This window comes from Rhinatrema bivittatum, chromosome 2 (genome assembly GCF_901001135.1).
Source record: "Rhinatrema bivittatum chromosome 2, aRhiBiv1.1, whole genome shotgun sequence".
NCBI lineage: Eukaryota > Metazoa > Chordata > Amphibia > Gymnophiona > Rhinatrematidae > Rhinatrema > Rhinatrema bivittatum.
Genome location: NC_042616.1, coordinates 808372898 through 808386620, shown reverse-complemented (window position 1 = coordinate 808386620; position 13723 = coordinate 808372898). Strand labels below are relative to the sequence as shown.

Genomic DNA, 13723 nt, shown 5'->3' with positions numbered 1-13723 from the left:
AGTTCGTCCGAAAAACACGATGATTTTTTTTTTTTTTGCACGATCGACAGTATTTAGGAACAAGCTGAAGGCCGGTGCACTTCTCGACCACCATAAACCAGTTACGCCAGTGCTCTTACTGCGAAGCTGGCGCCCGGCAGGCTGCGGAACAACATTTCCCAGGGCGCCTCGGGGCGGGGTTTCAGGGGCCCGGGCTGCCATTGGCTGCTGCTGCTGCCGCCGCCGCGCCCGGGAGCGCGTGCTTGCTGGGCGGCAGTGGGCGCAGACGGAGCATGGAGCTGGGCCGGGGCGCCGTGCCGGCGCTGCTCACCGACCTCTACCAGTTCACCATGGCCTACGGCTACTGGCGGGGCGGGCGGCAGCGGGAGCCGGCCGACTTCGAGCTCTTCTTCCGGGAGCCCCCCTTCCAGGGCGGCTTCACCCTCTTCTTCGGGCTGCACGAGTGCCTGCTCTTCCTGCAGCGCTTCGGCTTCAGCGGCGAAGGTAAGGCAGCGGGAAGGCTCCGGCGGGGGCTGGAAGTAGAGAGTCCCCCCCTTCTGTGCTGTCACTGGGTTTTTAAAGTGCATCCTTTCTACCCCGTTTCTGTGCGCTTTTTTTGCAAAGGAACGCGTTAAAAAAACAAACAAACCATCGAATCAGTCTGCGACACAGGTACCCGGCAGATCCCCAATTTTTTGGTTTTGGTTTCACTCCCAGCCATAAGCACTGGCTTTTCCAAGCCTACCTGGCTAATAACTATTTATGGACGATTACTTTAGGGTTCTGGCCACCCGTCTTGATCAGGAAGGAGTCCACAGCTTGATTGTGCAGTTGAGTGAAAAAGTACTTCCTAGGATTTGTTCTTCATCTGCCCGTTGCTGGTGTCATGGGGCGTCCCCTAGTCCTAGTACTGTTTGAAAGGATAAATACCCATTCCCTATTTACCGGTTCCATCCACTCATGATTTTATACATTTCAGTCATATCCCGTCTTATCTTCTCTTTTCCAAGCTAAAGAGACCTAATCTTTTCAGCCTAATTCCTAATGTTCCATTTGCCTTTTTGACTTCTACCACACCCTGGGGCCGATGAAATACAGTGCTCTCGGCTGCGGGATAAATAGGCGCTAATCCACCCCCTAATGCAATAGGGGGATTAGCGCCTATTTAACGCGCATCCAACGCGGCGTGAATGAGATAGGGCTCATCGTATGCAAATGCACGCGAATGAGCCTATTACTCATTCACTCCCAATGCAAAAAAAATAAAGGTGCGCCTCGGGCGTTAATAGCTGAGCGCATTGAAAAGAAGCGCAGAAAAGCAGAAAAAACTGTACTTCTTTTTCAAAGTAAAAATAAATAAATAACTCTGCAGACTGCCGGGTTACGAAGAACCAGCCGAGTTTACCGGCGTCTGTTTTCATAACCGGCCGTCTGCCAGTAATGAAAATGGAAGCCAATAAACTCGGGGGGCCGTTTTCACTACTGGCAGACAGGCAGTGCGAGCCCCCTAATTTAAATATTGCATGGCGCCCCCCCCTCCCTTTGGGGCACCATGCGCGCGTTAAGAGCGCGCATGGTGACTGTTCAGCGCCTGCTTTCTTCGCGCCTTTATTGCATCAGGCCCCCTGAGCTGAAGATTTAAAGGTTTTGTCCATAAGGACTCCAAGGCCCTTTTCCTCGATAGTGGCTCCTAACGCACAGGCCGATACAGAACGGTGCGCTCGGCCGAGTGCACCGTTTAGCCCCGTTTGACCATGCGTTTTACACGCGCTATTATTACCCCTTATACTGTAAGAGGTAATAGCGCGTGGAAAACGCGTGACCAACACCCCCCCCCTCGAATGTAATAGTGCTCATCACATGCAAATGCATGTTGATGAGCCTATTACTTATACCCGCGGGATACTGAAAGTAAAATGCGAGGCCAAGGCGTTAATCAGGGACAACACTGGGAATGGTGTACAGAAAAGCATTAAAAAAAAATGCTTTTCTGTACACCTTCTGACTTAATATCATGGCAATATTAAGTCGGAGGTCCCAAACATTAAAAAAAAATTTAAAAAGCTGTCCGCCAGCCCGCAAGTTGGAAGACTGACGCTCAATTTTGCTGGTGTCCATTTTCCGAACCTGTGGCTGTCAGCAGGTTTGACAACTGACACCGGTAAAGTTAAGCTTCTGTTGTCAGACCCGCTGACAGCCGCAGCTTCCGCTAATAAGGAGACGCTAGGGAAAAGGTAGAATATTACACCAGGCTTTCAAAAACCAATACACCTCATATTAGGAAAATAGAACAAGCAGGGCTGCTATAGATCCCTACACAGAAACTACACACTGGTAGGATTCCTCACCTTTCTCGTACATACAGAAAACAGACAGACCCTCACCAAATACAGAATAAAAAGAGCAAACTGTAAGTATGAATAGAATTATGCAGACAAAAACTGAACTGGAAACCACAACTGTATAACAATAGGAAAACAATCACCATTCCTCATAAATAAAAAAAAAATAGTAATAAAATCATACTAATAAAAAATACATATTTCTTAATAGTTGAAGAACAGAATAACATCCAACAGTTTAAAAACAAATAAAAATGTGCCATACACCAATAAAAAATTTCAAAACAGCAAACACAAGCCTCTAATAATTAGCTGCTAGAGTCTTGATTGGAGGAAAGAGATAGGATCACATCACTCCCACCTTGATAGACCTACACTGGCTCCCTATTAAATACAGAATTGACTATAAAATTCTGTGTTTAATACACAAATCATTAAACTGTGACAGAACTGAATGCTTAAACGCCTCTCTCCACCTGCATACACCAGAAAGGAACCTCAGGTCTGCAAATAAAGGATTACATACAGTACCTTCCATGAAGGCAGCACATTTATCTGCAGTCATAGCAACCTCGGTTGGTCTTCCATAACTGGGAACTTTTGGTTTCATGGTGCCCTGAGATTGTCTTGGATTAGCAAGAGGGGAGTTGTTGCTCAAACTTTCTTCTTTCACATATGCACGAACACTCTCACTCACTCACTCAAACACACAGGCTGTCTCTTACTCGCTCTTGCTCAGTCTTGTGCACCTACACACAAACACATATGCACTCAGGCTGTCTCACTTTCACATGCTTAGCCTCACACAGGCACGCACACACAGGCAGTCTCTCACTCATGCTCAAACAGGCAAATACACAGGCTTTCTCTCTCTTATGTTCACAGTCTCACACAGGCGCGCACACACAAGCTGTCTCTTGCTTTCACAAGCTCAGCCTCGCACAAGTAAACACACCCCCAGGCGCTCTCTCACACTCATGCTCAGTCTCACACAGGCTGTCTCTCACTCGTGCTCAGTTTCACACAGACAGACACACATGTTTTGGTTTAAGTCCTTCCTTTCAGATCATTCCTATACTTGTCTATCTGGAAAAACCCAATATTGACTCCAGAATTCCGCAAGGATCAGCCTTCTCAACAAAACTTTTTAATATTTATTTACTGCCTCTCTGTAAATTGTTGTCTGGACTAGGTATGATTCATTTTATATATGCTGACGATGTACAGCTTTTAATTCCTATCAAGGAATCCGTTGAAGATACATTGAGAACAGTAGAAGTTTACTTGTCATCAGTAAGACAATTGCTATTACACATGAGGCTGATTTTAAATCACCAAAACAAATGAAAGGATTTTACTGAATAGAAAACCGAACCTTGAAAGAATTTTCCAGTTCAAAACAGATTTCGTGGAGATTGACTCAGCAAACCAGGTCCGTGATCTAGGAATTATCATTGAGCATGAATTTAAAATGAAAACTGACATCAAGTGGAAAATTAGGGATGGTTATCACAAACTGCATGTATTAAAAAGCCTTAAACCCTTATTAGAATTCAATGATGTTAGAACGATTTTACAATCCTTACATTTTGCTACTATCAACTGCTGTAATGCCCTCTTTTTTGGTTTACCTGCAAATTGTTTAAGACCTCTACAATCACATCACTCCCACCTTGATAGACCTGCACTGGCTCCCTATTAAATACAGAATTGACTATAAAATTCTATGTTTAATACACAAATCATTAAACTGTGACAGAACTGAATGGTTAAACGCCTCTCTCCACCTGCATACACCAGAAAGGAACCTCAGGTATGCAAATAAAGGATTACATACAGTACCTTCCATAAAGGCAGCACATTTATCTGAAGTCTGAGAGAGAGCAATCTCCGTTGCAGGCCCTAAATTCTGGAACTCATTACCTGGTGAGCACAGGCTTCAGAAAGACCTTGTAATGTTTAAGAAAAAGCTTAAAACCTGTCTATTTAAAAAAAAAAAGCCTACGATGTTTGTAAACTATGGTCAAGCACTTTGTAGCAGACAGACGCGCCTTTTAACAAATTTTATTTCAGGCCCGAATACTATTATTTTATTTTACTCTTCTAATGTTATTTTACTTAATTTTATTCTTTTATTATGTTTTATTTTATTGTATTGTACTATTTGGGTTGTTCATATTGTATTCTGATTTGTATTTTATATATTGTACAATTGGTGGTATATAAAAGAAATAAACAGGCTGTCTCTCAGTCTCACACACACACACAAGCTGTTTCACTCTCACATAGGCATGTCAACACTCTCTCACTCGTGTGCTCGGTCTCACACAGACGCACTCGGGCAGTCTCTCACCTGTGTGCTCGGTCTCACACAGACGCACTCGGGCGGTCTCTCACCTGTGTGCTCGGTCTCACACAGAAGCACTCGGGCGGTCTCTCACCTGTGTGCTCGGTCTCACACAGACGCACTCGGGCGGTCTCTCACCTGTGTGCTCGGTCTCACACAGACGCACTCGGGCGGTCTCTCACCTGTGTGCTCGGTCTCACACAGACGCACTCGGGCGGTCTCTCACCTGTGTGCTCGGTCTCACACAGACGCACTCGGGCGGTCTCACACAGACGCACTCGGGCAGTCTCTCACTCTCATATAGGCATGCCAACACACAGGCTCTCTGTCTCACACAGGCACACACACACACCCTGTTTCTCTCCTCCTGGAAACGCAGCCTGTACTCCAGCACCTGGGGCCGACGGGATTTGTTCTCTTTCTCGCGGGGGCTGACTTTGTGCCTCTTCTAATTTGGTTCCCACTGCTCCCGCGCAGGCCCGTCCCGCTTCCTTTTCCGGGCCGTGCCGATAAGGAGGCCATACCGCCCACATGTTCTTTCTGGATGGCCGCTTAGTGCTGCAGTCGGCTCTGCTGTTAGCTTTCCGTGCGGGCTTGAAAATGCCGTCAGCCCGTGCAGGGGAGGGGGAGGAGAAGCCGCATCAGCAGGGGACCAGCGAGCGCGGTATCCTGGCCGCGGAGGTGGCGACGCAGCAGCTTGTGCTTTGCGGCACGGCGGTGGACGGTCGCGGGGTGCGCGCCTTCAGACTGAACGGGCTTAAAGAGACAGATGAAGAAGTTTGGTGATGCTCACAGCCACAGGCAGCAGATTACGCCAGTTAGGTCGAGTTGATGTTGCAAGCAACTTAACACTGGCCTTGCCACTTTTGTGGTGGTGTTTTATTTGTCCTCTGGTGCGTCTTGCTCCATCCTTAGCCATGTTCAGGTCTCACTTAGACCTTCCTCTTTGAGACGGCTTTTAGATCCAAGCCCCCTGAATCTTCCTGATCTTGACTCTCTCACGTTTTGCTGTAACACTTACGTGGTGTTATTGTTGTAAGGTTTTGGGTGGACCCTTGGGCGCTGTGGCTGTTGACCATGCCCCCGGGGGGGGGGGGGGGAGTCCCGTGAGGGTCCACAGGTCAGGCTCAGCTTTAGGACACACAACACAGATTATATCTTTTATTAGACAGAGTTGAGAAGCCACCAGAGGTGGCAGTAGTGAGCTGAGATGAAGCCCGGCTGGGCTTGTAGTCCCTCGGGGCTCTGGAACAGCGATCCCTCAATAGCTGTGCTGTAGTGAAGAGAAACTGAGATAGTGAGTACAGTGGAGCATACACAGGGTTCAGGTATAGAGCCTCGTTGGTTGAGTACTCACACAGCGGTTTCTCTCGGTAGGAAACACAGGAGCTGGAGTAGAGGCAGGCCCTCGAGGAGCGAGTACCTGGTTCCAGGGAACAGCTCTGAGAGAAGTAGATGGTAACTCACTGATGGTGTAGGCAGCGGTATCTTCCAGGCAGAAGTGAAGCTCAGGCAGCGAGTCCGGGAACATGGGCCCCCGAGGAGCGAGTACCTGGTTCCAGGGAACAGCTCTGAGAGAAGTAGATGGTAACTCACTGATGGTGTAGGCAGCGGTATCTTCCAGGCAGAAGTGAAGCTCAGGCAGCGAGTCCGGGAACATGGGCCCCCGAGGAGCGAGTACCTGGTTCCAGGGAACAGCTCTGAGAGAAGTAGATGGTAACTCACTGATGGTGTAGGCAGCGGTATCTTCCAGGCAGAAGTGAAGCTCAGGCAGCGAGTCCGGGAACATGGGCCCTCGAGGAGCGAGTACCTGGTTCCAGGGAACAGCTCTGAGAGAAGTAGATGGTAACTCACTGATGGTGTAGGCAGCGGTATCTTCCAGGCAGAAGTGAAGCTCAGGCAGCGAGTCCAGGAACATGGGCCCTCGAGGAGCGAGTACCTGGTTCCAGGGAACAGCTCTGAGAGAAGTAGATGGTAACTCACTGATGGTGTAGGCAGCGGTATCTTCCAGGCAGAAGTGAAGCTCAGGCAGCGAGTCCGGGAACATGGGCTCTCGAGGAGCGAGTACCGGTTCCAGTCAGCGACCTGAAAGACAGAGAGAGAGGCCCCTGAGGAGCGGGTACCCTGGATAGAGTAAGTCCAATAGTGGAGAGGCAGAGTAGCTAGGTATGGAGAGCGAATCCCATCCGTAAGGAGTTCACCAGTACGAATACCTGTTTCTAACTCGATTAGCTAGCAAACAGAGCAGGCTTTTGTATCTGGGATGCGTGACGTCGCCCCTGAGGTTCGCGCCAAAGAAAGCATAAGAAGCAGGGCTGCACGGCGCACGTGCGCCCTATGGCAGCTGAACAACATGGCGGGATGCAGCGCCCAAGCCGGACCGGGGACGCCGGAGAGGACGGCAGGAGGCGCCGCGGCAGCCAGACGTTCATCAACCGCGGGACGTCTGCCCGACGTGGAGACGTCGGGCAGCGACAGTCGTAACACGTGATTACTAAAATTGTATCCGGTCTCTGCAGCTCAGCCAGGTGTAGTGCCTGCTCTGTGGAGCTTACAATCTCCTATGTACACATCGGGGAGTGCTCTAGAAATGGTAATAGTAGTAGCTTGTGCTGCAGGAACAGAGTTGCCTGTCCCTGAGCTATTGCATGTCCGTCAGGCCTTTATGCAAAATATCGGGGCTAATTGCCTTCAGTTAGAATTTTTTTTTCCAGTATTTTTTAAATCGTGATTAATGATATCGGTAGGTGTGATTCTGTCGCTGTCAAATTGTGATCTTCTTTTTTTGGGGGGAATTATAAGAATTGGAGCAAAATTATAGTGGAGCCTCTCCCTTTATGGAGAGTTGTAGAATTCCGGCCACGCTCCGCTCCCACGTATGCCGGCCACGCTCCGCTCCCACGTATGCCGGCCACGCTCCGCTCCCACGTGGGCGTTGGGTCCATTCGGTTTTAGGGAGCCTGGAGCTGCAGCAGCAGGGACCCGTGTGGGCTGCTCCGGGCCAGTGCTGAAGAACTGGAGGGTGGCACCAGTGTCTGCGAGGGGGTGAATGGTCAGGCGGCACCGCAAACAGAAGGGAGCCGGGGGAGATCTATAGAAGCTTAACTCGGGGGGGAGAGAGGTGGTTTGAGAGAGAGACTATTGGGGACAGGATGGGGGGTGGTGAGAACGAGAGTGATTCTGAACCCTGCTTCTCTCTCTCTCTCTGTCCCTTTTATCTTGTCACCCCCTCTGCCTTGTTCCCGATCTTCCCAAATGGCCGCCCTCTGGCTTCTGCCAGGTTGTCTTGTACGAGACTCTGTGCGCTTTCAGCTGCTGCGCCCGCCCAAAATTTGGAACCTGCGCCTGAACCTTGCTGCACCTCACTTTCCGGGGGGAGGAACCAAAAACTATGGCTTGGCTGTTGGACTAGGCCTTCCTCCTAGATATCTCGGCAGAGAACCCTCTGTTTTACCAGCGGCTAACGGAGCCTTCGGTGACGCCGCCGGGCTTGCGTATTCGCGATTCTTAATCGGTCGGCATGGGGTGCCAGCCTTACTGTTAATGCGTCTCTGCAGCAGACCCTTCATTGCACTTTTATACTTTATCTCAACTAACTGTGCACAATGTGCCTCGCTTTTAACCTCTTTCTGTACAAAGCCACCCTTGTATTCTTTGTACTGGAAGCAATCAGAAAAAAAATGGATATCTTGTAATGCTGCCGTGATTGTAACTTTGATTCAATTATGATTGTAAGAGAGCAAGAGATCCAATATTATTGTTACTGTTTTGATTTAAATCTACTGTTACCATTCTGGAAAAAAAAAAACAGGACATCAAATGTTTCCAGATTAACTGTGGCTGGGCTGGATTTTTTTTTTTTTCTTTTCCTCAGGCTCTGGGCTGTTATTGGGTTGGGGGCGTCCTATGCTGTCCCTGTGTTAAAACGAGTTCCTGGACATACCCAGATCAGTCCAGACCAGCGGGTTGTGCATTCCTACCAGCAGATGGAGTCGGAGAGCAAAAGCTTTGAGGCACTGCTACATAACCGAGAGTGCCACCTGCAGTGCCTCAGTATTTCTCTGACTCCAGCAGATGGTAGAGATGCAAACCTGCAGTCTGTCAGTTTAAAAAAATAAATAAATATGAGGGAAAGTTTTGTTGTTTGTTCCCTCCCCCCCCCCCTCCCCCGGTTAGGCTAGTTAGTGGTTAGCTGACTAGCTTCCTGAGGTGTTGGGCACCTTCGTGGGCCATCCCTCAGTTGAAGCTGGGCGACCGGGGGCTTGGACACCCCTGCCTGAGTCTCGCCCGCAACGGTCCAGGGGCTTCGATAGCCAGGGGTTCCTGGTTCCCTCGACCAGTGAGGAGGGCTCCCCTCACTCCTTCCCTCAGGCCTCCGACCTTTTCAAGGTAGGAGGAGTTTGTTTTGGGGACGGGCCGTGCCGTTTCGTCGGCAGGCCAGTTGGAGTGGGGAGCTCGACCCCCGCGGGTCTCCACAACGGCCCGGGGCTCCGGGTAGGTCGCCGGAGGGGAAAGCCTTTGCGCGCGTGCTAAGCCGCATTTTTTCATGCCGGCAGTTCTCCTCAGAGCCGTTTTCGCGCCTGCAGGAAGTTTTATATTTTTAGCTCCTACATCCGTGTGAAGGCTTCCTGGTTTGATTGATTTTTTTTTTTTTTTTTTAAATTGCTGGACCGTGTGGCTGCTCGGTTCTGTGTATGGCACCCCGACCCAAACTGGGGACCTGCAGCGCGTGTGGCACGCCGGGGCAGGCCCTAGATGCTAGTTCCCTCTGTTCGACCTGCTCCACAGGGCAGGAGGGAACTTCCTCGGGGGAGACATCAGGCTCCGTTCCTCCAGGCCAAGGTCCTCCTCAGCGGGGGAGGGTGGCTCGCAGCGGGTGTTGCGGGAGGAGGATGCCCCTCCCATTCTATCCCCGGTGGAGCAGATTTCCACCTTTGGGGATGTCCCTGGGCTACCGGACCCTCCTACTGAGGGTGGTGCCGACGCAGGGGAGTACTGTCCTGAGTTTGTGCTGCTGCTGCACCAGGTGTTCCTAGCTAGGAAACAAGTGATCCTGAAGAGAGCAGCATGGCCAGATGTTTTGGCAGAGCCTCCACCTAAGTGGATATCCACGGGGCCCCTGGACCTCCAACAACCTTCAGGGGCTCGACAGGGGGCCAGAGTCGAGGATAGCTTGCCGGTCCCGCTTGGGGATCCCTCGGGCTCCGGATTAAATCAAGATCCAGGACTCACCCATGATATGGGTGATGGGAACCAGGACGACCCGGACCCAGACGACCTCCCATCCTCGGAGAGTGATGATCCCAGCGTGGTGCACTTATTTAAGTGGGAGGAGCTCCGGCCCCTCATTCCCCAGATCTTGGAGGTCCTGGGGATCAAGATTTCGCAGGAGGAGTCCGACAGCGAAGGAGTTAATCCGGTCCTGGATGGGATTCGGGGACAGACGACTTCATTCCCATTGCCTAAGAAGATCCGCAAGCTGGTGACCCGGGAGTGGGACTCGCCAGATGCTGGTTTGAAAGTGGTTAGAGCTATAACGATGTTTTAGGTCTTCTGAAGGAACCTAAGGTGGACATGGCAGTGTCTGCCGTGACGAAGACCACCATTCCTGTGGCCGGGGCTGCTGTACTGAAGGACATACAGGACCGCAAGCTAGAGATACACCTTAACCGAGTCTTCGAGGTCTCCTTGCTGAGTCTCAGGGTGAAGATTTGTGCCAGCCTCATGCAGAGAGCCTATCTTTGTTGGGTCCAGGAGGCGTCCGCAGCTCCGAGTGCCGCCGACGTGAGGCCCTTGCAAGCCGCACGATTGGAGGTAGGTGTTGCCTATCTCACAGACGAGAGATGTATGACTTGGTTCGGACCTTGGCGTGTAGTATGGTGTCCGCTGTCACGGCTCGTAGACTCCTCTGGTTGCGGAATTGGTCAGCAGATTTGTCTTCCAAGTCTGAACTCTGTAACCTCCCCTTTAAGGGCAAGCCTCTCTTCGGAGAGGATCTGGACCAACTGGTAAAATTTACTTGGGGAGTCCAAAGGCAACCGACTTCCGGAGGATAGGTAACCTGGGAAGGTTTTTTTCCCCTCAAGCTCGTTTTGGGATTCTCGGAGATTTCGCTCTGGTAGGTCTTCAGCTCCTTCGGGGCCCAGGCCGGTCTCGGGGCATCAGCAGCCCATTCGTGGAGGTCGAGGCCCAGGCAGAGAGTCCATGGGTCAGGGTGCTGGATGTGGAAAACCTTCCCAATGAAGCCAGAGGCACCCATTCCGTCATGGAAACTGTCGGAGGCAGATTGTCGAGCTTCTACGCGGAGCGGGAAAAGATGATCTTGGAAGTGGTCTGGGATGGTTACGCTCTTGAGTTTTCGCACCCGGTGCGGGAGGCCTTTGTGGAGTCTTGCGTTGCTTCGTGGGCCAAGCGAGAGGCAGTACAGGGGACCCTACAATGGCTTCTCAATCTCCGGGCCATTGTTCCGGTCCCCCTTGCGGAGCAGGGCAAGGGACTGTATTTGGTGTACTTTGTGGTTCCCAAGAAAGAGGGCACCTTTCGTCCCATTCTGGATTTGCAAAAGGTGAACCAGTATCTGTGAGTCCCCGTTTTCGAATGGAGACCTTGAGGACTATGGTGGCCACTGTACACAAAGGGGAGTTTCTCACGTCCTTAGACCTCACTGAGGCGTATCTTCACATCCTGATTTGCCAGGATCACCAGCGGCTCCTCCGTTTCAAAGTGATGGGTCAACATTTCCAGTTTCAAGCTCTTCCTTTCAGCCTGGCAACAGCCCCATGTACCTTCACCAAGGTCATGGTGGTCGTGGCGGCATTCCTGCGTAAGGAGTGAGTCCTAATTCACCCGTATCTGGATGACTGCTGATTCGAGCGAAGTCACAGGAGGACTGCGTAAGATCGGTCCAGAGGGTGATGCTCACCTTGCAGTCGCTCGGCTGGGTCATAAATGTCCAGAAAAGTCACTTGGAGCCCATGCAGTCGCTGGTTTACTTAGGAGCGCTCTTCGATACCTGCCAAGGCAAGGTTTCTCTGGCATCGGACCGTGTAACGAAGTTGCACGATCAAGTCAAGGCCCTCCTTCAGAGAAAGATTCTAATGGTTTGGCATTACTTACAAGTCCTGGGATCCATGGCCTCCACCTTGGATTTGGTCCCCTGGGCGTTCGCTCATTTGTGTCCGTTACAGCGTGCGCTTTTATCTAGGTGGAGCCCGGTGTTGGAACAGTTCCATGTACCGTTGTCTCTACTTCCAGAGCCAGTCTGTTGTGGTGGCTTTTACACAGCAACCTGGTACAGGGAGTGGATTTGGATCCGCCGAATTGGGTGGTTATCTCCACAGATGCCAGTCTGTCGGGCTGGGGAGCAGTTTTCCTAAACAAATCTGCTCAAGGTCTTTGGTCCCCAACGGAGAGATCCTGGTCCATCGACCACCTTGAAACGAGGGCTGTTCGACTGGCTCTGTGAACATTTCTGCTCCTGGTCGAGAACAGAATGGTTCGAGTGTTCTCAGACAACACAACGGTAGCTTACATCAACCGGCAAGGCGGGACACGGAGTCTTGTGGTGGCGCTGGAAGCAAGGCTGTTGTTTGTTTGGGCGGAGCGCCATCTCAAAGGAATTGCCGTGCCACATGTCGCAGGAGTGGAAAATGTTCAGGCAGACTTCCTCAGCAGGCAACAGCTCAATCCGGGGGAGTGGGAGTTAGCTCCCGAAGCTTGGAACCTCATTTGCGCCAGGTGGGGCGTGCCTCGGTTGGATCTCATGACAACTCGGGCCAAGACAGAACGCTTTTTCAGTCGTCATCGAGAGATAGGCTCGGTAGGCTTAGACACCCTAGTGTGTCCGTGGCCCATGGGTATTCTTCTCTATGCCTTTCCCCCTTGGCCTCTCATCGATTGGCTTCTCTGCCGCATACAGCAACATCCAGGCAGCGTAATGCTGGTGGCTCCGGAGTGGCCGTGTTGTCCATGGTTTGCAGACCTGGTGCAAATAGCGCTGGAAGGTCCCTTGCAGCTGGCTCATCTCCCACATCTACTCCATCAGGGGCCCATATTTTCAGATCGGGAGGATCACTTCTCTCTCGCGGCTTGGCTTTTGAGAGGCGATGATTGTGATTGAGGGGATATGCAGAGCAGGTCATTTCCACGCTTCTTCAGGCGCATCGACCGTCTACTTCTGTGGCCTATGTTAGGATCTGAAAGTTGTTTGAGGCATGGTGCCGCCAGCGCTCCTTGGATCCTTTGTCAACGGAGATTTCCCAGGTGTTGGACTTCCTTCAATAGGGCTTTGCTAAGGTTTTGGCTTTCAACTCCCTTCGGGTTCAGGTAGCAGCCTTAGGTGCCTTAAGGGGCAGGTTTCACGGTCGGTCGCTCGCTGGCAGTGCACCCGGATATTTCACGGTTCCTCAAGGGAGTCAAACATTTACGTCCTCCCGTAATCCGTTATGTCTGGATTGGAGTTTGAACCTGGTGCTTCGGGTGCTTTGTGGAGCCCCCTTTGAGCCTTAACGCAGGGCTCCAATTAAGGATTTGACCTTAAAGACCGTTTTCCTGGTAGCTATTTGTTCTGCACGACAGATTTCAGCGTTACAGGCTTTGTCATGTTGGGACCCCTTCCTTAGGATTTATGATGATAGAGTTTCGCTGCCCATGGTTCCTTCTTTCATTCCCAAGGTGGTGTCTGCCTTTCATGTCAATCAGGCAGTGGATCTGCCAGGATTTCCGCAGTGGTCCAGGGATTCCCCTCAGGAAAAAGAGCTTCATCTTCTGGATGTGCGTCGCACTCTTTTGCGCTATTTGGAGGTTACCAATGACTTCCGGTGGTCACCCCATCTGTTTGTCTTGTTCGGGGGCCCTAAGAAGGGTGACAAGGCTTCCAAGGTGACAATTTTGCATTGGATTAAGGAGGCTATCTTTTCGGCCTATGTTACCTGAGAGCGTCATGTGCCCGTGGGTCTGAGAGCTCATTCCACTAGGGCCAAGGCTACTTCCTGGGCTGAGTGTCAGCTTCTGTCACTGCACGAAATCTGCAGAGTGGCGGTTTGGTCCTCCCTTC

The 13723-nt window shown here is 51.2% G+C and overlaps 1 protein-coding gene across 1 annotated transcript in view; it reads left to right on the top strand.

Annotated features, from left to right (window-relative positions):
* The first annotated feature begins 226 nt into the window (after positions 1-226).
* The window catches only part of LOC115085781 (nicotinate phosphoribosyltransferase-like), a 75924-nt gene continuing 62427 nt past the window's right edge, over positions 227-13723 (top strand). The window contains exon 1 of the mRNA XM_029592186.1: positions 227-483. Within this exon, the coding sequence (XP_029448046.1) occupies positions 273-483 (211 nt within the window). The 5' untranslated portion in view covers positions 227-272. The remainder of the gene's footprint in view (positions 484-13723) is intronic.